At 49.1% G+C, this 20,670-nt stretch overlaps 3 protein-coding genes across 3 annotated transcripts; 2 read left to right on the top strand and 1 right to left on the bottom strand.

Annotated features, from left to right (window-relative positions):
* The first annotated feature begins 277 nt into the window (after window positions 1-277).
* On the top strand, window positions 278-2,009 carry LOC122381992 (extensin-like). The gene is made up of 2 exons (XM_043366817.1): window positions 278-1,097; window positions 1,930-2,009. The coding sequence occupies exons 1-2, from the start codon at window positions 278-280 to the stop codon at window positions 2,007-2,009; spliced, it is 900 nt and encodes a 299-aa protein (XP_043222752.1).
* Window positions 2,010-7,555: 5,546 nt separating this feature from the next.
* Window positions 7,556-15,724, top strand: LOC122381977 (neural/ectodermal development factor IMP-L2-like). The gene is made up of 10 exons (XM_043366785.1): window positions 7,556-7,724; window positions 9,895-9,961; window positions 10,241-10,301; window positions 10,980-11,119; window positions 11,306-11,440; window positions 13,310-13,379; window positions 13,666-13,765; window positions 14,012-14,120; window positions 14,403-14,525; window positions 14,785-15,724. The coding sequence occupies exons 2-10, from the start codon at window positions 9,896-9,898 to the stop codon at window positions 14,794-14,796; spliced, it is 816 nt and encodes a 271-aa protein (XP_043222720.1). The 5' UTR covers window positions 7,556-7,724; window position 9,895; the 3' UTR covers window positions 14,797-15,724.
* Window positions 15,725-18,705: 2,981 nt separating this feature from the next.
* On the bottom strand, window positions 18,706-20,010 carry LOC122381974 (cytochrome c oxidase assembly factor 7 homolog). The gene is made up of 2 exons (XM_043366781.1): window positions 19,876-20,010; window positions 18,706-19,534 (listed from the first exon to the last, which is right to left on the bottom strand). The coding sequence occupies exon 2, from the start codon at window positions 19,365-19,367 to the stop codon at window positions 18,939-18,941; it is 429 nt and encodes a 142-aa protein (XP_043222716.1). The 5' UTR covers window positions 19,368-19,534; window positions 19,876-20,010; the 3' UTR covers window positions 18,706-18,938.
* Between the last annotated feature and the right edge of the window lie 660 nt (window positions 20,011-20,670).

Below are 20,670 nucleotides of genomic sequence, written 5' to 3' on the forward strand. Positions count from 1 at the left end.
CCTGACACTTGTAGCCGGAAGCGGACTGATTGACAGCCCTATCCTTGTCTTCCTCCACACTGACATTGAGCAGCGCGTGCAGCGGCCTACCAGGAAACTTACGGACGAGCAGTGGTTGTCGCCCCGTGCCGGCGCCGCCGGCCGCCGCCGTCACCATGACAGGCCTTGGGGGCCGCCAGTGCCGGTCACATGATTCGATCGGCTATGCAGGCCGGCCGGTGCAGCTGCCAGTCGGCGCCGAGGGGTGTCGGGGCGCGCAGCGGCGCCGCCGGCCGTCATGGCGCTCATCATCACTGTGCTGGCGTTCTGCCTGACCGTGGCCGGTGTGGTGCTGGTGTGCTTCTACGCGCCGTGTCTGCGCGACCACCTGGTGAGCGCCAAACGAGAGGCCAGGACTCGACGGCGGTGGGACGGAGCGGCCACCGAGCTGGCCACCGTGACGGCAGAAGCCGAGCAGCAGCGGGGCGTCGATAACCCCATGGTTCCGCCGGACTATACTGAAGAGGAGGACCTGGCAGGCGGAACTTGCAGCCGAGATGGGGCCGCACCGGTAGTAGTTCCGACGCACCAGAGCCGCTGCGGCCGTCCGGCTCGCCCTCACTACTTAGCGACAGCGGGCCGGCTGAGGCTGGACGCCGCACCACCGACGGGCTACGGCGTGCCACAGTGGCGGCGGCCGCCCGCCCCGGGTCTCAGCGCATGGCAGCCGCTGGACCCGGCCCTGTGGCTGCTTCATCAGACCGGCTGGAGCCCGTCCGCTGCCGGCCCGGCAGCTCAGTGTGACCCGCCGCCCGAGTACTCCGAGGCCGGGCCGTCACTGGCGCCGACAGATACCGTCCCTCCGGCGACAGAGGCGTCCCTGAGCCGTCCGCCGAGATCGGAGCTCGGAGCTCCGCCGCCCGAGGAGGCCTGCGAGCCGCAGCCGCAGCCGCCGCCGGCCGGCGCAGCTGCTGACGGCGCCGGATTACCGCAGAGTGAGCCGGCGCTGCCGCAGCCGTTGACGCCGCGCCAGTTCCAGTGCCAGTGGGAGCGGCTGGGGGCGGTTATGGTGCCCGACGAACCGCCGCCGCCCTACTCGCCGGCTGACCCCCGCGGCAGTGAGGGGGGCTGGCAGGACACCGTCACTCTGTGCCCAGCTGGAGCAGCGGGGACGATCGCAGTGAAAAGCCAAGTAATGCGGGATAAGCTCCATTGGTCTGACCCTGCGCTGGACTGAAGCGAAAAGCAAAACAACGTGCCGTGCAATGTTTATGGGTGCATATTAAATTGTTTATGTATACTTGTTCACTGACCAGCGCTGTGCCAGTACAATTCGAAGGAGCGCGTGGACACGCTCCTGTTTTATATAGTTCATGAGAAACAATAAATCATGTTGTTACTTTTATACATAGAATACGGGATAATGTGCGTAGATTTGTAGATATTGATGGATATGGTTAGGTGTTATGTCTTGTGCAGCAACGGTAAATGGACGCACGAAGCTAGGTGCATTGAAATCTCTGCAATAACAACATATTCGACTTGTGTTATTAATTCCTCTCACGTTGAATGTGTGTTATTGTTTTTAGCATTAATGACAAATGGTATGTTTTTACCTTTTTATCTCTATAAAGTGTTACTTTTCGATCTCTTCGAATTTTTAACAATAAAACTGTTTTCATTTTTGCACTTCCAGGGAGCCTTGACAGTAAAGCGCCGCTTAAAGAATCGGATAGTTCCCTGAGCTTCATTTGTATGATAAGCGAGGGTCAGGTTAAAACGTCCATCAAACTAACTGAGCTGCGAATATACGCTTGGATAGAATCAACAATCGCATGCGATCGAAGACATCCACACGGTGCACACCTGATATATCTGCCAGAACTTCGGCCCATCATATATGAACATTGGTTCATCGACAGGCGGCGTATCTTGCCCCGCACCGGGCAGTCTCGCTGGACATGCTGTCTGTCGAGGCCATCGTGCCCATTCGAGACACGACGATATGCAAATGGACGGCCCGCATGTGACCGGCGCTGTGCTGACTTAATGTCCGGACTGAGCTAGACGGACGCCTTTACCTGATAGGCATGGTGTGCGACTTGCATTGGCGGCCGGGGGGACATGGGGGACATGGTCTAACTTTGGGACCCCTAATTAAGCATAATTTATGGAAATTCATGTTATGGCAGTATATAGAAATAACCCGAGCTCCCAAACATCAATGTAGACACTTGGCGCCTTCACCTCCCTCATGCTGCTCCAGTTAGGTCCTCAGTGACTCTTGATCATCGCATGTAGGCAAATGCAGAGGTCCAAAAGGCAGCGGTCAACAAAATGCCGAAAATGGCTCCAGCTAGATCGCCGTGGACGTGGTAAACTTTTGCTCTCGACTCACAAAACCGGCTCACCGTAGGCAAAAAATCGAGAGTCGAATGCTTCAAAAGTTTTAGGGCAGGCATAACATAAGCCGGTTCTTACCTGCAATCAAGTGCAGCCATCACCTTCCACCACTTCCGATCCAAATGCGTTACGCCGTTTTATCTAACTTCATTGATCACTACGGGTTGTCCGGTATGGTATCTCTTGGACATGCATCTTAACGTCTTATTCATTAGCAGTAAACCCCTCTCATGTATTGCAACTAATATTCATAATTAGGTACGAAAACAAATCTCAACTTAGAAACCATCGCAGAGAGACCTTCCGCCCACCCTTGACTAACAGCCAAGCTAACAGCAGGAGCTGTTTTATCAGGTGATTCAATTCAGTCAGCTGTTGGAGGGCGTTGGTAAACTCGCAAAGTGATGTAAGCGTAGCATATTGTTGATTATTGTCATTTCTAATCAAATTCAAACGATAAAACGAAGCATCGAGTAAGGCGAGCTTGGAAGCTTGCTTCAATACCTAAATGCTCCAGGCGGAATGCTGAGGGTTATTTTATGTTATTTGACGGCGGGGAAAGTTTCCTTTCATACAGCTTTGAAGGAGAAATGAGAAATTTTGGCTATTGGCTTTTCTCTGAAACATGGCCATTATCGGCTCCACACCATGGTGTGGAGCCGCAAAAGTTTGCGCAAAAGCCGCAACTTTTGCAAAAGTTTGAGCTCTTGAACTTTTTGTTTACATCCGCAAAAAAGGTAACACAGCTACCTTCAATTTTACGTTCAATAAAATTTTACTTTTTAAGCCCCATGCTTTTCATGGTTTTTACTTTTAGCTTTAGTGTTTATTTTAGCTTTATATATGTGCCTATCTATTTACTGTATGACACTTGGACTGAAAAGCCGTGAGTGCATGGAGCTTCCAAACGAAATAAATGATGATGATGATGATGATAAACAACTAGCAGGCACGACTGTGTTTTTAGTTGTTCTCTTTACCGTCTTTTCACGTCACTGAATAGAACATGCATAAGCCAAACAAGAATGGGTATAGCCTTCTATTGTGTTCCTCTACAATGCGGCGCGTCAATTGACACACGGCCGACCATTTGGCTATAGTTAGATCGGAAACGGTTCGGACCGATTCGGCGCCGACCCTTCGTGACCTCTGTGTGGTCTGTCCCTGGTCTGTTCAGTGTTTGTGAGTTGTGACGTAATCCGCTAACTTCGCCGCCCATTTTTTAATCGTATCGCTCCGAGCGGGAATTTCGCTGTGCAGTCGGTCGAGCTACCTGCTGCAGCCGGGCGGCCAGCGCGGCGTGTTATTCAGTTTGTCGAACTTCCCTGGTGTTACGGAGGCGGGCCAATAAGGTTCGAACGCGCACCAGTGTGCGTCAGCAGGTAACGAGCTCGTCTGTCGGTCAAAGACCTGACAGTCGACTGACCTGCACAGACCGCTGACTGAAGCTCTGGATGATAACGTGAAACGCGAGGGCCCACCACATTTGTAGCTTATATTTGTCTCTCGAGTGTATCTTCAAAGCATGGTAAAAGATATTGCAATTTTCTGTTCCGGATATTTTGAATAGGTATAGCCGTCATCGAAAAATAGTAATACGTTGAGTGAAGCTTCAGCTGGTTTTTGGCAGTAGCGGCGGAACACCTTCAAGTACGGGGGGGGGGGGGCACTGCCGACTCGGTTCCAATTCTTTCCATGCAACGTCCAATAGGGCTAATGTTAAAATGGCAGAAACAAGGGGGCACGGTGCCCCGGTGCCACCCCGCTCCGCCGACTATGGATTTTGGGTCAGTGCTCTCCTGTTGTTGCTTTCCTCTGTGACTCTGCGGCGGTGTCTGGATGGGTTAGTGTCGCGCTGCTTTATAGTACCCGTCAACACCCAGTGAACTCGTTTCTCCCCGGCGACGCATTTGGTGAATGTCGCATGTCAATTAACAGCCACCAACCGCTCCTTGTCAGCTTTCCTTCACATTGCATAACTTCAAGAAGTTGTAAAAACCTAAGTGCTTCCGTGCGGAATGAGTTTCTAATTACAGCGGTAATTGCTTTGGTATTATATGTCCAACCGGAGCTTACACAAGGTTGAGGGTACAGCGAAGTGTAAAAAGCTGATGACGGTTACAGTATTGCTGGGTGAACCGTGTAAACCTCATTTTGAAGACCTTGGTGCCACCTTTGACCGTTATTCAGTCTCCATAATTGTATCATCATTGCATGCATTATCCACCACGGATCAATGTTGATTGGACGCCCTTCAATTCGTTCTGCTAGTCAAGTTTAACTTGTGACATTATAGCTGAGTTGTAAAGAGGCAAACTAATTGAACTGCTCTGGATTTAGGTAAGGTCATCCATAGGTCATTCCGTGCGGCTTGTGTAAAGCACTATGATGAAAAATTCGCTACCTGTAAATGGAAATATCCCCGCAAAGCCACATGAACCGTACAAAAAAAAAGAAAAATAGACGAGCAATTAGTATATCCCAAAACTGAGCAATATCTGCTCTTATGCCTTCACGGGTCCTTTAAGACTAATTTATGTGGCTAATTTATGACTTAGATGAAAATACGAATGTTTGTTACTCTTTTCAAGGAAGCGATGACAGGGCTCAGCAAACTAAAACATGAAGACTGCTGACCTCATACGAAGGAAAATAAGATAATTGCAGTTGTCTCACCTCGCGGACAAATAATCCGACGGAAGACGGTGGTTAGGTATATGTATTGGTATTTGGTAGCAATGCTATGCATTAGTTAGTCTACAGAAATTGATAAAATCGGAATCAGAGAAATGTGGGAAAAACTAAAAAGCAGCATCAGTGGATGGCAAAATGTGATTCACAATGACTGTGGTGTCACATGATATAAAATGCGTATTGTGTACCCCAAAATACTCACAGTGCCATATGACATCTCGGATATATGATGCTATTGATCTATCCAATCATACACAATACACATACGGTATAGAGAGCGATGTTTTAGAACACATACCGAATGAAAGGGGCTTGTTTCAATAAGTGGATTCGAAAAGTGGCTCTATTTTTCTAACACTATCCCGCAAATTCAATCGTATGCAATTGTGCCGTTTCTTAATCGTATTTATTCGTAATACTTACATTTCTTTTGGATAAAGGTGCTAACCATGCTCAAAAATGTCTTACAAGATCAAATAGCATCGAGCCGTAGGCAGATCCGGAAAGAAGGCCCCTCGGACGCTTTGGAGAGGGCACAGTGCATACCTCCAGAACGTTTCTCTAAATTCCAAAAACTTCTGTGATTCCCATTCATTGTGCACTGCTTTCAGTTAACCCGTGCCCCGCTGGGCTATTCAGCCATACGCGCCCTGCTGGGGGGAGCAGATTCTGCCCTTCCCCCCTCTAACTTCCGAACCGATGGTCGTAGAAAGACGGGGAAAACGGCAATCGAAAGCTCTTAACAAGGCGGATCTTAAGAGCCCAATGTTTTTGCTTAAGTAGGTAAACAGTATGCGGCCCTGGTGGCGCAGTCGGTTATGGCGTCGACCCGCGGTGCGGGCGGTGCCGGGTTCGGGTTCGATTCCCGGTTCCGCCCGTTCCGCTGGCGTCGTCCCCGGCTGTGTCACCAGGTGTGGGGTAGGCTCCCACTTCAGCCGTAGCCTGGGGGTGGGGGAACAAGTGTCAGGAGGAGGAGAAGCCCTCCTGTAAATGGGAAATAAGTGCCCGTTGGAGGGTGGCCTGAATAAAAAAAAAGTATCGGTCTTGCACCGTAGTTGCCGAAGAATGGACTGAGACTGATTGCCCAAAACGTGTTCTTAGACTACCAAGACAATATTCGTTGCATACAATAGCATTCAAAGGTCAAGGTCAAGGTCAGGTCAGGTCAGGTCAGGTCACCAAAAACAAAATATGGAAAAGGGCATGTGCGACACATGTTTTATGGGTCATTTTATTCATAAAATTCAATAGGCACACTCAATAAGTGATATCGACCACCTATGGATGAATTTCAGGTCGAGGTCAGGTCAAGGTCAGGTCAAGTGAGGTCAAATTTTGAAGTTGGTTGTTACGACCTAAAAAGGTGTCTATCTGAAGCAGTTTTTACGGCGTATCGAATGGTGCTATTTTTGTTTCCGTACGAGGTCTAGAATTTCCAAAAAAAAATTATTTTTCAAAAAATTTGTGTGTGGTGACGTAATACATTTTTTTTAATAACTCCCACATTTTTAGACCGATTCTTCTAAAAATTGGTATGTGGGTTCACATAAAATACTTCTCTGACATATATTCCGTTTTTTGCGATACACTAAAAAATTTTGAATATTATAATTATTTTCCCAAAAAAGTCAGTTTTTTAACAAAAAAGGGGACAAAATCCAAAATTTTCAAAAACCGAGATAGTCATTAGATAGACAAAGTAGAATCACTTATAATCTTTTTGTAACGTCTTGATTCCTTTAAAAATGAAGATGTTAGCGGCGTTTGAAATTTTGCCGTTTTTGAGGCGAAAATGGGTGACATGACGTCACTTTAACGTCATTTTCTCAAAAATTGTTCGACGGATTTCGCTCAAATTTTCAGGAAACGTGTTAAATTGATGTTTAATAAGGTACTAAAAGTTTGGCGTCGCTAGCATAACGCGTTTAGAAGTTATTGGCGAAAAACGGGAGGGGGCAGATTCTACGCCCCCCCCCCCCCCAGCGGGGCGCGGGTTAAAAGCTATTTTTCCAATAAAAGCTATTTACTTTTCATTCTATTAAAGAGAAACCATAAATTTTCATCGACATTGGGCGCTGCGAGGGGGCCCCTTGGATCCGTCAGTGCAATGGTCTGTAATGTTTTTTTTTTTTTTTTTTGACACGCACACACCTACGCTAACGCATAGCGGACATCTCGGCATGCTTTAAAATCATTAACATTTTCAAAATTTCAACTGCACCGTTTCCTTTTCTCATCATATCCTAATCCTCTCAGCCTAAGCGATGCATCTTTTCGTTCAGAAGCACGGCCAGGGTCGGGAAACGACGTTATTGTCACGCGAGTTGCCACTTCCTACCCAAAACGTAATTACGAGGCCCTCCCCGTGGCACGCCTGTCAGGGAATTGACCATCGGCAGGGCCAGATAACGAGGGGGCCATGTCCGGCTTCTCACAGCTGTCTCGCGCCGCCGGCTCGGCTGAGAGCGGTCAGCGGACCGGCTGGCTGGCGCCGTGGGGAGACCGCGGTGGCCGGGCGCCTGCGCTGGGGCGGCCGGGCGCTCCCCATATATCCGGGGCCGCCACCTCCGGCCGGAGACCAGCACAGAGCCCCGGGCAGACCACACCGCCATCGGACGTCCTCCGGCCGACACTACAGCACAGTTCAGGTCAGTTCTCGGTGTTATCAGTGCCCTCAGTTCTGATTTTCAGGCTCTGACCGTTAGGCAGCATTGGTCGCCACAGTACTCGCTATTCATTTTTTTGCGTAGACCTTCGGGCGCGCGCATTGCTGCAGTATATTAGTCGGCTAACTTTGGTGAGGCGTGTTCACCATGTGCAGTGTCCAATGTTCAGCACCGTATACACCATAGGCACGTTAACAGTTGACCGATGTTGATAGGCTAAAAATACGCACAAACTGTATTTAATAACCTCGCTAAGAAAGACACCTTGTTTTCTTCTCGATGATAGCACGAAGAAACAAAACATGCAAATAATTCACTTGTTTTAATGACATCACAAAATCACTGTCTCATTACGGAGCGAGCGAAGCGAGCGTAGTCTTTCCTTAGATTAACAGAAATTTCTGAGTATGAGCGGCCGGCCGGCCGGCCGGCCGGCCGTGCGGACGCTTTTGCGAGGCTTATATCTCAGCAACCACTTGACCGATTTACACGCGGTAATTTTTGTACGGTAGCTTCATTCCTTCTACCAAGTATTGGACTATTCCCGATGCATGTGGCTGACCCCTTATGCACGTGCCACGTGCAAAACGAAGAGGTGTCAGTTTTGTAATTGCTGCAATATCTTGGTAACTACTTGGCCGATTGCGCTGAAAGTTGGCATGTAGGTGGGCACCCACTAGGCACTGCATATCCATGTGCCAGGGTTGGGGTGCTGCTGCACGTGCGCACGTGCAGGGGTCGTTTCCAGATCTCGAGAACGGCTGGACCGATGGCGCTCAAATTTGGCACACGGTTAGGGACCAGTTAGTAGGGTGCCGTGCAAAAGTCAGTTGGGACCCTTTCTGCACGTGCGCACGTGCAGGGTGCCGCTTCCAGATCTCGAGAACGGCTGGGCCGATTGTGCTCAAATTTGGCACATTGCTAGAGACCGCTTAGTAGGGTGCCGTGCACAAGTCAGTTGGAGGTACCCCCTCGAAATTTCGCACGTGCAAGGCCCACCCTCTCGCTCGCTCCGTTAGTCGCCCCAAAAGGCGTTATACTGGTTTACTTATCTAGTGCTGCAAAATACTGTGAGGCCTTCCTGTTATCGGGCTATCGGGCTACGAAAATTTGAAGGATCTTAAGACCGTTTGGTAAGCATGGAATGACATCGACGCGATCAGACGGCAGCGCGCACCTAAACAGCTATAGAACGAAGAACAATCCCTTGCAACGATGACCTGGGGTCAAATCGTTCTTAGTCACCACAGGATTAAGGATACGTTTAGCGAGTTGGAACGTATAATTTACGTCTATATTTTCAATGGTCCTTGATTGACCTCTGGGGGTCTTAACTAGCAATGTATCGTTAAGGCGGGTCGTCCCTTTTAAAACTCACGGCTGGGCTGCACCTGAGAGCGCTGAGTTTCCCTGCAGGCAGCTAGTCAGCTCAGCATAATTTCAGTCCCCACTGGGCCTCCACCATCTGCTCACGGGAAGTACCCGTCCGTCGCCTCAGGTTCCTGGACTCCTCTCTATCTGTATTATGCAGTGTGCATCGACTTAGGCTATAGGCAGTCAGTAAGCTGTTCTCGCCCAGCCGTCACAAGCGGAGTGTAATGGTGATGCAGGAATCCGTCGAAATTCTTCACCCCATGCACCTACTGCGCATTGTATTTCTGGCCAATAATTATTTTATAGCCGTGGCATGAACCCCTTCATCTTAGCTTTCATGGAGCGCAGTGAGAGAAATACTTCGAATCAGGCCCAAAGCACCAACCCCTCGTGTCTATCTCGTGTTGAAAAAGAAAAGATGAACGGCGGCTTCATGGATTAGGGTTTGCACCACTGCATAGTACGATACATTTGCATGAAGACGAGTGACCACAGTCGAACGGTATTGGGTGTTTGTCCAGCGTCGCGCGGACCCCAGCTATCATATACGAGCGCGGGGCCCGTCTAACACGACTTCACTCATCCATGGACACGTATATGTAGGGTAGCCATTTGAGGCGCCGATGTCACCGCCTAAATGCGTAGAAGGTCCGTGATGGCAGGGGCGGCCGAGGTGTCAGTATTCGGCGGCCGAGCGTACACGGGTGTCGCTGTATCTCGGCGGGCCTGTCCGAATGTTTAACGGTGTCTGGATGACCGACGTGGCTCTGTCCCGCAGGATGACCAGCTCCGTGGGACGATGGGCGGTGCGGCTGCTGCTCTGTCTCACAGCGATCACATCACAGGTATTCGCCGCTATGTTGCACAGTCATGTTAAAGGAAATAACTGTGAAAAATTATTGCATAGTGCCAGGACAGCGGCCACCCATTGGCTTGACTCATTTGTTTTAACACCTGACGTCACGGAACTAACTAAAAAGTATCTTCCCGAGGCATTCTTTCTATTTTCCGTCCCGAGTTTCCGTACCAATAGCGAATCGTAAATGAGGGAACTTATTGCAATATTTATTCAAGCCGAGGCAAATGTGCCTTCACTAACTACATTACTGACCATTTCCATATAGATCCTAGCGAGGGCACCGCCAGGTCGGATGAGCAGACGAGCTCCTGCATCTACCGAACTGGGTAAGTTCGCAATACCGACATCTTCTGCTGCACGAAACAGCCTCACTAAAACGCAATCGGATTATTTAGTACCGCAACTGAAGCAATTCAGAGTTGAGTATCGCATTACACAACGTATCTGAGGCGATGATGCTGGCATTAGGCGATTAGCACCCATGACGAATTCGCCTTCTATCAACAGACACTAACGGGTCCACTGAATGCTCGATGCCCCTCCCCCAGCGGAGCCGTGTCTGTATGTCCCCGTGCTGCCCCCAGGCGAGTTCCTACAGCTGGGGGAGGCCACCGGCCCGCTGACCGTGTCTGTATGTCCCCGTGCTGCCCCCAGGCGAGTTCCTACAGCTGGGGGAGGCCACCGGCCCGCTGACCGTGTCTGTATGTCCCCGTGCTGCCCCCAGGCGAGCTCCTACAGCTGGGGGAGGCCACCGGCCCGCTGACCGTGTCTGTATGTCCCCGTGCTGCCCCCAGGCGAGTTCCTACAGCTGGGGGAGGCCACCGGCCCGCTGACCGTGTCTGTATGTCCCCGTGCTGCCCCCAGGCGAGTTCCTACAGCTGGGGGAGGCCACCGGCCCGCTGACCGTGTCTGTATGTCCCCGTGCTGCCCCCAGGCAAGTTCCTACAGCTGGGGGAGGCCACCGGCCCGCTGACCGTGTCTGTATGTCCCCGTGCTGCCCCCAGGCGAGTTCCTACAGCTGGGGGAGGCCACCGGCCCGCTGAAGACGACCCGCCAGTCGGGCTCAGTGATGATCGAGTGCGAGTTCATGGGCTCACCGCCGCCTGTGGTCCAGTGGCTCAGGGGGAAGGCCGTCCATGCCCAGGTGAGACGCGAGGCCGGTGCCGCACGCAGTCGGTACCAATTTGTCGTCACTCCGCACTCGTCACTATACAGAATACCTGACAAAAGGACATCCTTGAGAATGACAATCGTCCAGCTAGTGAATGAAATGAACTTTTTTCTTCTCTTTTTCGAAGAACCTTGAAATGTTCATGTAACATGTCTTCAGGACCGGCCGAGTGACAAGCTCGCCGAGCTGCGGAGCGAGCTGTCGGGTATGGAGCCTCTGCCGCTGGACTCGGCCACAAGTATCGGGACGACCCGCGCCCGGCTGTACCTCGACTGTGTCAGTCCTGCCGACCAGGTCAGTCGCTAACCCCGCGGTATCGGGGCGATCCGCGCCCGGCTGTACCCCGACTGTGTCAGCCCCGCCGACCAGGTCAGTCTGGCACCTCGACTGTGTCAGCCCCGCCCACCAGGTCAGTCTGGCACCTCGACTGTGTCAGCCCCTCCGATCAGGTCAGCCTTCGTGGCCGCCGCGCCGTGAGCACTGAGCAGTATCGGTATCAGATACCAATAATTACCCAATCTCCAGATCAGGGCACACCAGAAAATAACTAGCCGGGATTATGTGTGATTCGATTTATTCAGCATTCGAAAGTTAAATGAGGCCTTTGCAAAGGCGATATTGGTGCAGGCAAATTTGCGGTCAATATAATTGGGCTTCAGTATATCGAATGGCGCCAGACGGCCACTCCAATGGATTGCACGGCAACCTACAGGAATAATCAATCCATGTAATAGGGAAAGATCCAAGGAAACTTCTACACGTCTGTCTGTTACAAAGGCTTGCAATGCATCAGCCTCCTTGTCCACGGGCTCAGACAAATGGGCGTCCCCTGCTGGCTTAATAGAAACGGGCATTTCTATCGTGCCATCCAGAACAAAGCATCATCGCTGAAACCTAGCAATGTGTGGAGGGCTCACCAAATCGGTCCTATTTGGCATCTGGAAAAGGGAAAACGAATGGTGAAGCTTCAGGAATGCTTATCGGTACAAAATAAAGCCTTCGTTCATGTAAAGGCGTCTCACGAATCAAGATACAGCCATCGAAACACATTGCCCTTGTAACCGGTGCCCTGGTAAAGGTATTCGTGTCGAGTATTACACGACTGTTCCCAAATACGGTGTCAAAAATTGATATCGGTAAAGCCGGTTTGCCGTTGGGTCTGCACCCACGACGAAATGTCGGGCCGGGGGCTGTCGCTGGCACCGTTACCGCTCAGGGTCAAAGAAAGGTGGAAAGGTACTGGCAAAACAACCGGTCAGCTGCCGTCTTACGTATTCGCTTGTTGTTAAATAATGCCCGGTAATACCAAACCAAATAGGTATCTGGTGGATAATAATGGAGACTGAACTAGTGTTTCAATAAAAATAGTTTCCATTTCAAAAGATGTGTACCGTAAAGGGGCTATTTGAGACAGTGGGGCTATTTGAGACAGTATTTAAAATCGCTATAAAATGGAGAGCGTTTGATTTTTATGTGATATTTTTGCTCAGGAAGGTGTGGAATCGAGCGGTAAATCGCCTATGCAAAAATTAAGCATAAATTTCGAACGGTTTTTATTTTATAACAATTTTAAATACTGTCTCAAATAGCCCCACTGTCTCAAATAGCCCCACCTTACGGTACACAATCGGTCATCTGTTGAAAGTAAACCAACGATACCTACGTCTCAAGTCCAGTAGCAACAACTTAAGTCTGGAACGTTGCTTTCGGTTAGAACTTGCAAGCCGCATATTTTACACCTAACAATGAAACATAAAACAAGAGCGACCGACAACCCCTCCCCAACCCGAACCTATGGCAAACCCAGAAAGTTAGAAGCAATAGGTTATCCGTTATATCAGTAACATCTGCCTTTAATTCACTATTGGAAAAAATGACTGATTTTTTCAACAACCCTGTCTGTCGGCTAGGTCACAGAGAAACTTTTTTCTTTTAATTCCTTGGAAGCAGAACGGCCACGCTAATTCATGATTCCGCTTCACAGCTGGAATCTCCTCAGTTTCATCTCATGCACACTCTGCAAAATAAGGCACAGCTGACCGAGCCAGGGTGTGCTCCGTATCGCCGCTTTTGTTTTGTCCGTACTGGCGACTGAACCTGCAGTCTCGCAGCCCATCACCCGTTTAGGTACATAAGACATTTGACCCGTTCATCTGTCTTCAGGGCGAGTATACGTGCCAAGGAAGAACGCCCAGTGAGGTCACCAGCTCCACAACCCAGCTCTACGTTACAGGTAACCATAGAAATTAGCCAAAATAAGGACAAAACAGCATGACGTCTGTCTATGGAAGCAGTCAATACCTACAATTATTAATGCATTATTATGAAGCAATGACAAAATTGATTTCTCTATGTTTTCTCCATGCTACAAACACTTAAAAATCTTTACATCTGATTTGGCAAAAATGCATTTCGGTTGGCATCCTTATGTATATTTAACTTTTTTTCAAAATATTACGATTAAATTTCACATATCGGTGTCTAAGCCGATGACTCCCGGCCGACTCCTTTTATGGCAGAGCCGCTGAGCGAGGAGTCCATCCTGGCCTGCGAGGAGGCCAAGGGCTCGCCGTTCCAGGCTGTGCGCGTCGTCCAGTGGCGACCAAAGATTCTCGCCATGTGAGTGAAACGAATCAGCCGCAACAATTATCTACTTAACCTAGCCGGCCTAATGAGCAAACGGTCACGATGCATACCTAGCTATTACGTGCCTTGCAATGATATCCTAATGCATGCACATTTGTACCATGTCCAAGCCTTTGCTACTGCATGCCTTATTCGAATGCTGGATTACCTATCAAATCTATGGAAAGCATACATTTAGATAAATAGAAGAGTACTGAGTAGCGCTTAAAACATTTCCAGGATGGGCACCCAGGCTCGCCTGGTTTGCATCACCAGCGGCTTCCCAGCGCCATCTATTAGCTGGACACGGAACTACCAGCCGCTGGAGACCGGATCGGGCAGAATCACGGTAGGTAGATGATATTCACGAAATCACGGAAATTCTGATGGTAGAAGCACGTTTGGTCGACGTAGACAGGGAATCACGGAATGTTGACAAAAAATCGTTCGACGGTTACAGAGTCAAGGTCTGCCGATATTTTAATTTATCCGTTAATCAGCCCCTTATGATCAGTCAGTCAGGGGCTAAATATCTTATGCGGATTTGTTTTCTACCCAGTGTAGTGTGCCTGATGGGCGTCCTAGCCCGATGACTTCCATGCCAGGCGTAACCTCTCTCCCGGTGTTTCAGGTGACCCCCAGCGGGGACTTGATCATCGACGACCTTCAGTGGTCCGACATGGGCCAGTACCAGTGTATCGCCAGCAACGAGATCTCGTCCGACTCAGTGACGACCTTCCTCTACCCGTTCAAGGTCAGAGCTATGTCCCCTTCAAGGTCACAGCTATTAACCAATCGAGGTCAACGTTTAAGGTTAAAATCTAAAAAGGTCCGTTCAGGTTAAAATCTAATGACCCTCAACTGGTGTGTCACTGTGGGATCGTTCGAAATCAGAGCTCAGTTCAGTTCAGTTCAGGTTAACCCATTCGGTTCAGGGTCAGACCATCTTCCACTCATCTGCAGTCCATATGTGAGCCGAGTTTCGGTTGACCGGGACCGTCTGTTGTTTCCAGGCCGGTAAGTAGACGGCAGCTGCTGTGGCACACCGTTGGAGGCGTCTCATGGATTGACGAGAGCCGTGGACTGAACTGTCGTGTGAACTCCGAGACGGTCCGAGCCAGGCCAGCCAGTCCTCGAGCCGGACCCAGAGTTGGATCCACCAGTCGGACCCCCGGGGTCCCGGAGGCGGACCCACCAGTCCACGAGGCGGGTCCGCCGGTCCCCAAGCCGGACCCGTCCGTTCCCGAGTCGGGTTCGCCAATCCGAGAGTCTGGTCCGCATCAGCCACCAGATGAGACACCCGTTCCGACACAGTGATCACATACTGTGCTAGTCCACCCATTGTTATGATTTTAAAGGGACTATCCCACCTTTAACATGGGGTTTGAGTTGAGATAGCCAAGTTTGCGGCGAGGTTCAGAAACCACTATCTATCTAGGTTGCAACCCCCGCGCCCTCTTGGTGTTGAAGAAATTCGTTCCCTTCATTTGAAAATGGGCCTTGTACAAGGCCCTATCTTCAACATGGAGCGACCGTTAGTGTGACGTCACCTCGTTTAGTCATTCTGATTTAAATGGGTTTGTTCGTTGAAAAATCGCTTAAAACTTGGTCTGAACTTTGTTGTGGTGCCTACAGAGTAAAAAGAATCAGCTTTATGATAGTAATGTGGCCTGGGGAAGGAGGTAATTTTGGGCTGTGACGTCACATATTTGAAAGTTTGTGTTTGGAATATGGGAAGCCTAAGATGTTTAATGAAAAATAAATGCCAGAACCGTGTTCCTGGTCATCCAATCTATAAAGTCGGGCACAATTTAACTGGTTTTAACAACATTTTAGAAGGTGGGATAGTCCCTTTAAGGCCAGCGACTCAGAGTCGGCGGCAATCGCATACTGTGAAGATACGTTGTGTTCTATGAATTGAATTCAGTGATGAAATACACAATCAATGTGCAATGTGTTCCCTGTTCTATAATGGCAGACGCCGTATAAAATATTCGTACCTAGTGTAGGGCGGCAGTGCAAGTCGATACCATCACTGCTACATACGAGTATCACTGCTACATTTATAACATGTAGAACTCATTCCTAACCATTATTGTACTAAACTAGACTTATTGCACTGGACTTACCTGCATGGCTACAAGCAACCACCAGTAGCGGCGGAACACCTTCAATTTAGGGGGCACTGCCGACTTTTGGTCCCATTCTTTCCATGCAACTCCCATAGGGCTACTGTTAAAATGCCAAAATCAAAGGGGGGCACGGTGCCCCGGTGCCCTCCCCGTTCCGCCGCCAATGGAAACCACCATGTAGTGAACCGCCACACGGCGGCGGAATACGAATAGAGCTACAGCGCCGCGGAAAAATGCACTTTATAGCTCTTTTAACGTTTTTTCCAGCCTGCCCCCAAATTTGACCTACGGTAGGGTAAGGTGCCTAATTAGCGACCCTTTCCGATTTGCGACCTACCTCCCTACAGAAAAACTGGCAGGAGAAAACGGGGTAAAAGCATCGTCAAAAGGTCAGCCATACTTTGGTTATCAAATTAAATTATTTTCCGGTCGTCGATGTTTCTGGTGGGACGTTTCAGGTCAGTTTAAATGAAAATGACGAATTTCTTATCCAAAACGTGTGTGTTTGGGCCCTCTCTGATGAAAAGCGATGCACATTAGGATGATGCACCTTTTTTATTCTGATTCGACATTCCTTTTTTAATTGATTGCCGTTTTCCCATAGTGTCTAGTGAATCGCTCAACTGTGCACAGCATGGCGGTTAAAAATGTGTCGCAACTCATATTTCCTATTTGCGCCTGACATGGTCGCAAATAGCTCAAGAAGGGAAAGAAAGGGGAAAAGAGAGAAATGAAAATGAGGTGTTGCTGAAGCTTGCAATGTGTGGCAGGGGATGCCAAATGTCGTCACCGACTGCAGGTGTGCCGAATTCAGGGCGGACCTCGAATACCTATCATACAAGATAGCCCGCAAAACGTGGGTTTCCGCCTTCTTTTCGCCTTCGGTGCATCACGTAATTAGTTTTTACTCACGTAAATGTGTTGGATAAACGTTCCTGTTCGAGTGATTGAGTGCTTTGCGTATAGGTTATCTTTTTGAGATCATATTTCATCTTTTCCGGCGTCGCATTTTTTGCCATTTTTAATATGGGGAAACCCATAGACTTATTAGTGACCCTCCCCGGTCGCTAATCGGGAAGAGTTCCCTATTAGCGTTTTTTGCAATGGTTTGCCAAAAATGCTCACTACAAATAAGTTAGTGAATACCTATTGGGGCAGAAAATGACTATATTTTAATAGAAAAATGAACGATCTCTCCGAAAATCAAGCCAATAACACAGTGGCACCCACAGAGCGTGAGCAATGACGGTTCAAATTAAGGGGGTCGCTAATTAGGCACCTTACCCTACTCAGGGGCAAAAACAGTCAAAATAGACGTTTCTTGAACTAACAGTTTTGACTCAAAACTTGCGCGCGCTCACTTTTACCACCACAGTGCTCCTCTCGACGGGACGCTTAGAATAAATTGTACCTTGACCTTGGAAGGTCAGCTTAAAAATTTGATGTTAGGTCAAACGGTCATGACCCGTGATCTGACCGGAAAAGGTCGTGTTGCATATCAGTCGATCCGTACCGTCATGATCCGTATCGTCACATATCTAAAGCGTTTTCATCGCTGTAGCGTTTTACTATCAATCGATAGGTATGTACCTAGGCATTGGCGAAAAACTGTTGGACACCATTCGTGACCCGAGATGACCTCAGGGACATAGGTACGGAAGGGCCACAGGTGTCATTTTCTGGTTCGACGTGTCATGGTCACTTATATTTCGGTGTTAGAATGACGTTCGTCTAAAAGGGGTTCTCCCATTGACTTAGGTATCCCTAATCGACAGGGCGCAAAATTGACCTGACCATAGGTCACCGATATCACAATTCCGAGATAAACATTTTGAACATACTGTTGTTCTTATAATCGCTGAATGTTCAAGGGATCCTCACTCGGTGTAGCTGCATGGCAAGCATGACAACTTTTTTCTGAGGTGAGGTCACTTGACGTGACCTGCTGACCTGACCTTACTCTAAAATTTCCACGATATGTGCAAAAAAAGATGCATGGTAAGGTGTGCCAAAAATCGCACGGGGTGTTCCAACCCCTTCCCTTCCCCCAGCAGGGCGCGGGTTAAAATGCCAGTAGCGTAAGGCGCAACCGCTCGATGAAATTCCCGGAAGTTCTCACGCGCATTTATGTAGAGATGAAGCATCAAGACACCATGCAAAAATAGGTATTAGGTAGTTTGCGCAGTTTGTGTACCTACATAAACCAAACATTTTCACGGAAACAATCAATTGCCTGAACTGAGTAGCGAACTTCATCATGGGTGTTTCGGGTGCACGTCAGTCGTCACGCACTTTGACCTCGGTACTGCCTGGTTCGGGCAATTCACCGCGAAGACTGGCGATGCCTCATTGGGTGGGGGCCGTGGTTTCATTAGGGTCGCCACGGACGGAGCCGGGAACGGAGGGAACAATCAGCGATCGGTGGAGCCAGGGCTTCCCGAGCAGACTGGGTCAGCGCGACCCTGTTACCACGGCGGCACCATCATTGGGGCAGGACGGCGGTTCTCCGGCGGCGAATCCTAAAAAAATCGACAGCGTCTTTGCTTTTGCTAGCTCTCGTGTGATTTTGCCTCTTTATTGGATCAGTGGATAGCCGACGAGAAAGAAGAAACTAGTAGAATATTAAATGTGACGTTCACGCTATACTCAGAACTCGAATCAATTCGAGTTCATTGATGCGGTCCTTTATTTGCCCCCTACGCTAGCGAGCCTTCGTGCGATGTTCCACAACTTACTTCATGTTCTGTTCCTTGCCCTGGTTCCGTTAAAAACAGCGAAAACGAAAAATGGTGCAGTAAAAAACAAAGAACATAAGTTTTGTTTATTATTGTTGGATTTCCTCGACTACAGCCAGTGACTTATATCATCGGCAATAAAGCGTCTTAATGTTGCGTTCATTAAACAATAACAAGCAACAACGCTATTGACTGCTTAAAATGATCAGAATGTAACATTCTGATTAGGCCATGTACAACAAAAATTCGTTGCATTCACATTTATCACAAACAGAAACTACAAAGCCAACCACACCGGGATCATGATCCCTCGGCACCCTGCTGGAAGCCGACATTGAGCTGGCTCTTGACCTGCTCCTGCATGTCCAAAGCACGCTGTTTGAACTCGGCGCCCAGTTTTTCGTTCTTTTCCACGCCGTCGCCTTTCCGATACATCTGGCTGACATTCGAGCACGCGTACATGTTGCCCAGCTCGCAGGCTTTGAGGGCATGCCGGAACGCCGTCTTCATGTCCTTCTCGTGGTGGCCCTTGACGCCGCTGATGTAGAGGCCGGACAGGTAGTAGCAGCCCGTCGGGTTGTTGCCGGCACAGCTCTTCTCAATGAGCTCCAAGGCTCGTGGAACGTCCTTGGTCTGGCCGTTGGAGGTGGCGCCCGTCAGGTGCATCAGGCCCGCGTTCAGACACGACTGCATACCGCCGGCCTCGCAGCCGCGCGTGAAGTAGCGCATCGCACCTTCCACGTCCTGTTTGCAGCCTTTGCCCGTGAACGCATATGAGGCATACTTGTGGCAGCTTTCAGCCAACCCATAGTCGTCGCATGTGCTCTTGTAGACTATTGCTGCTCGCTCAAAGTCCTTCTTAATCCCCTCAAAGTAGTCGGCCAATAGGTGACAGCCTGGGAGGCATCAGCTGGGTTATCCACTTAAAATGACCAAATTGAACACAGATCACAAAATGCTTCCATGATGAGCAATAAGCATTGTTGATCTTTGTATTAACAAGAGCAATCATCAATCATGCATTTTGATTTGAATGCCAGCTCTAGGTCATCTGATATCTATGATGCTTTGTCTATCCATGCCCACAGCCCCACTCCCGCCCCAGTGGCAATTCTGCGTCAAGTAGGTACACTTATCCATCAAACACAACCCCAATCACGCAACATATAAAAACTGATAAGAATGAACTAAAAAAAAAAGAAATAAAATTAACAAAACAAAAGTGAAATGGACTTACTTCATTGTGCTAAAAGCAGACAGCAATAACACTAAGCTCTATGCATTTTTTAAACAAAATATAGTTACAGAGCAACACAGTACATTATACCAGGTGATTTAGCAGTAAGCAGAGGCACTAGTTATCTATATTATAAATCCTAGAAAATCCGCCCACGCCGTCGGGGTTACTCCCTAAAAGGCTTATTAAGGCGCCGTCGATTGACGCAGGAGGGTGAAATTTTCACGACTCGTGGGTCACGTCATTCAACAGGTCGTATTAGATTTTGGGCACGATTCGGCCGGGGGTGCGCCCGTGGCGCGTGCTCATGTGCGCCATAGGGTTAACATTAAAAACGGCAAAAACAGGCTATTGCTCGGGAACGGTAAGGGCTACGGGGCTGAAATTTTCACGCAAAGTCGAGCGCGTGCACTCATTTGTCGTATTAAATTTTCGACGGTGTGGGTTCAGCGGTGTGCACGTGGTGGGGCCGCGACCAGTGCTGGAAATGAGGCCACTTTCTGGTCCCGGCGTTTTATTCTCCTCGCGGGTTAATCCCGTCCAGCGTTTAGCCTTTCGGGACTCACTCAGGGTCGCGGTTGTTTTCGCCGCTCGCCCCAGTCGAGATGCAAAGTTGATAGTCACACGAAGCTTATTTAGGGCCAGCCAAAGCATTCTAGTCTGGAGTTACTGCTAAATGTATGCATATAGATGAAAGAAAAATGTTTTGTAGAATCGATTAATTTCGAAGTCGTATATTCAGAGGCCCCAAATAAACTTCGTACGACTATCAACTTTGCATCTCGAATGGGCCGA

Source organism: Amphibalanus amphitrite, unplaced genomic scaffold (assembly GCF_019059575.1).
Source record: "Amphibalanus amphitrite isolate SeventyFive unplaced genomic scaffold, NRLGWU_Aamphi_draft 000131F_arrow, whole genome shotgun sequence".
In the NCBI taxonomy this organism is placed as follows: Eukaryota; Metazoa; Arthropoda; class Thecostraca; order Balanomorpha; family Balanidae; genus Amphibalanus; species Amphibalanus amphitrite.

Excerpts from the sequence above, each read along its gene's own strand:
- LOC122381992 (XM_043366817.1), top strand. The coding sequence starts at position 278 with ATGGCGCTCATCATCACTGTGCTGGCGTTCTGCCTGACCGTGGCCGGT. Across the intron at positions 1,098-1,929 it reads GCCGGCTGACCCCCGCGGCA|TCTCGCTGGACATGCTGTCT; the intron begins GTGAGGGGGGCT and ends CGCACCGGGCAG.
- LOC122381977 (XM_043366785.1), top strand. The coding sequence starts at position 9,896 with ATGACCAGCTCCGTGGGACGATGGGCGGTGCGGCTGCTGCTCTGTCTC. Across the intron at positions 13,380-13,665 it reads AACCCAGCTCTACGTTACAG|AGCCGCTGAGCGAGGAGTCC; the intron begins GTAACCATAGAA and ends CTTTTATGGCAG. Across the intron at positions 14,121-14,402 it reads CCGGATCGGGCAGAATCACG|GTGACCCCCAGCGGGGACTT; the intron begins GTAGGTAGATGA and ends CCGGTGTTTCAG.
- LOC122381974 (XM_043366781.1), bottom strand. The coding sequence starts at position 19,367 with ATGCGCTACTTCACGCGCGGCTGCGAGGCCGGCGGTATGCAGTCGTGT.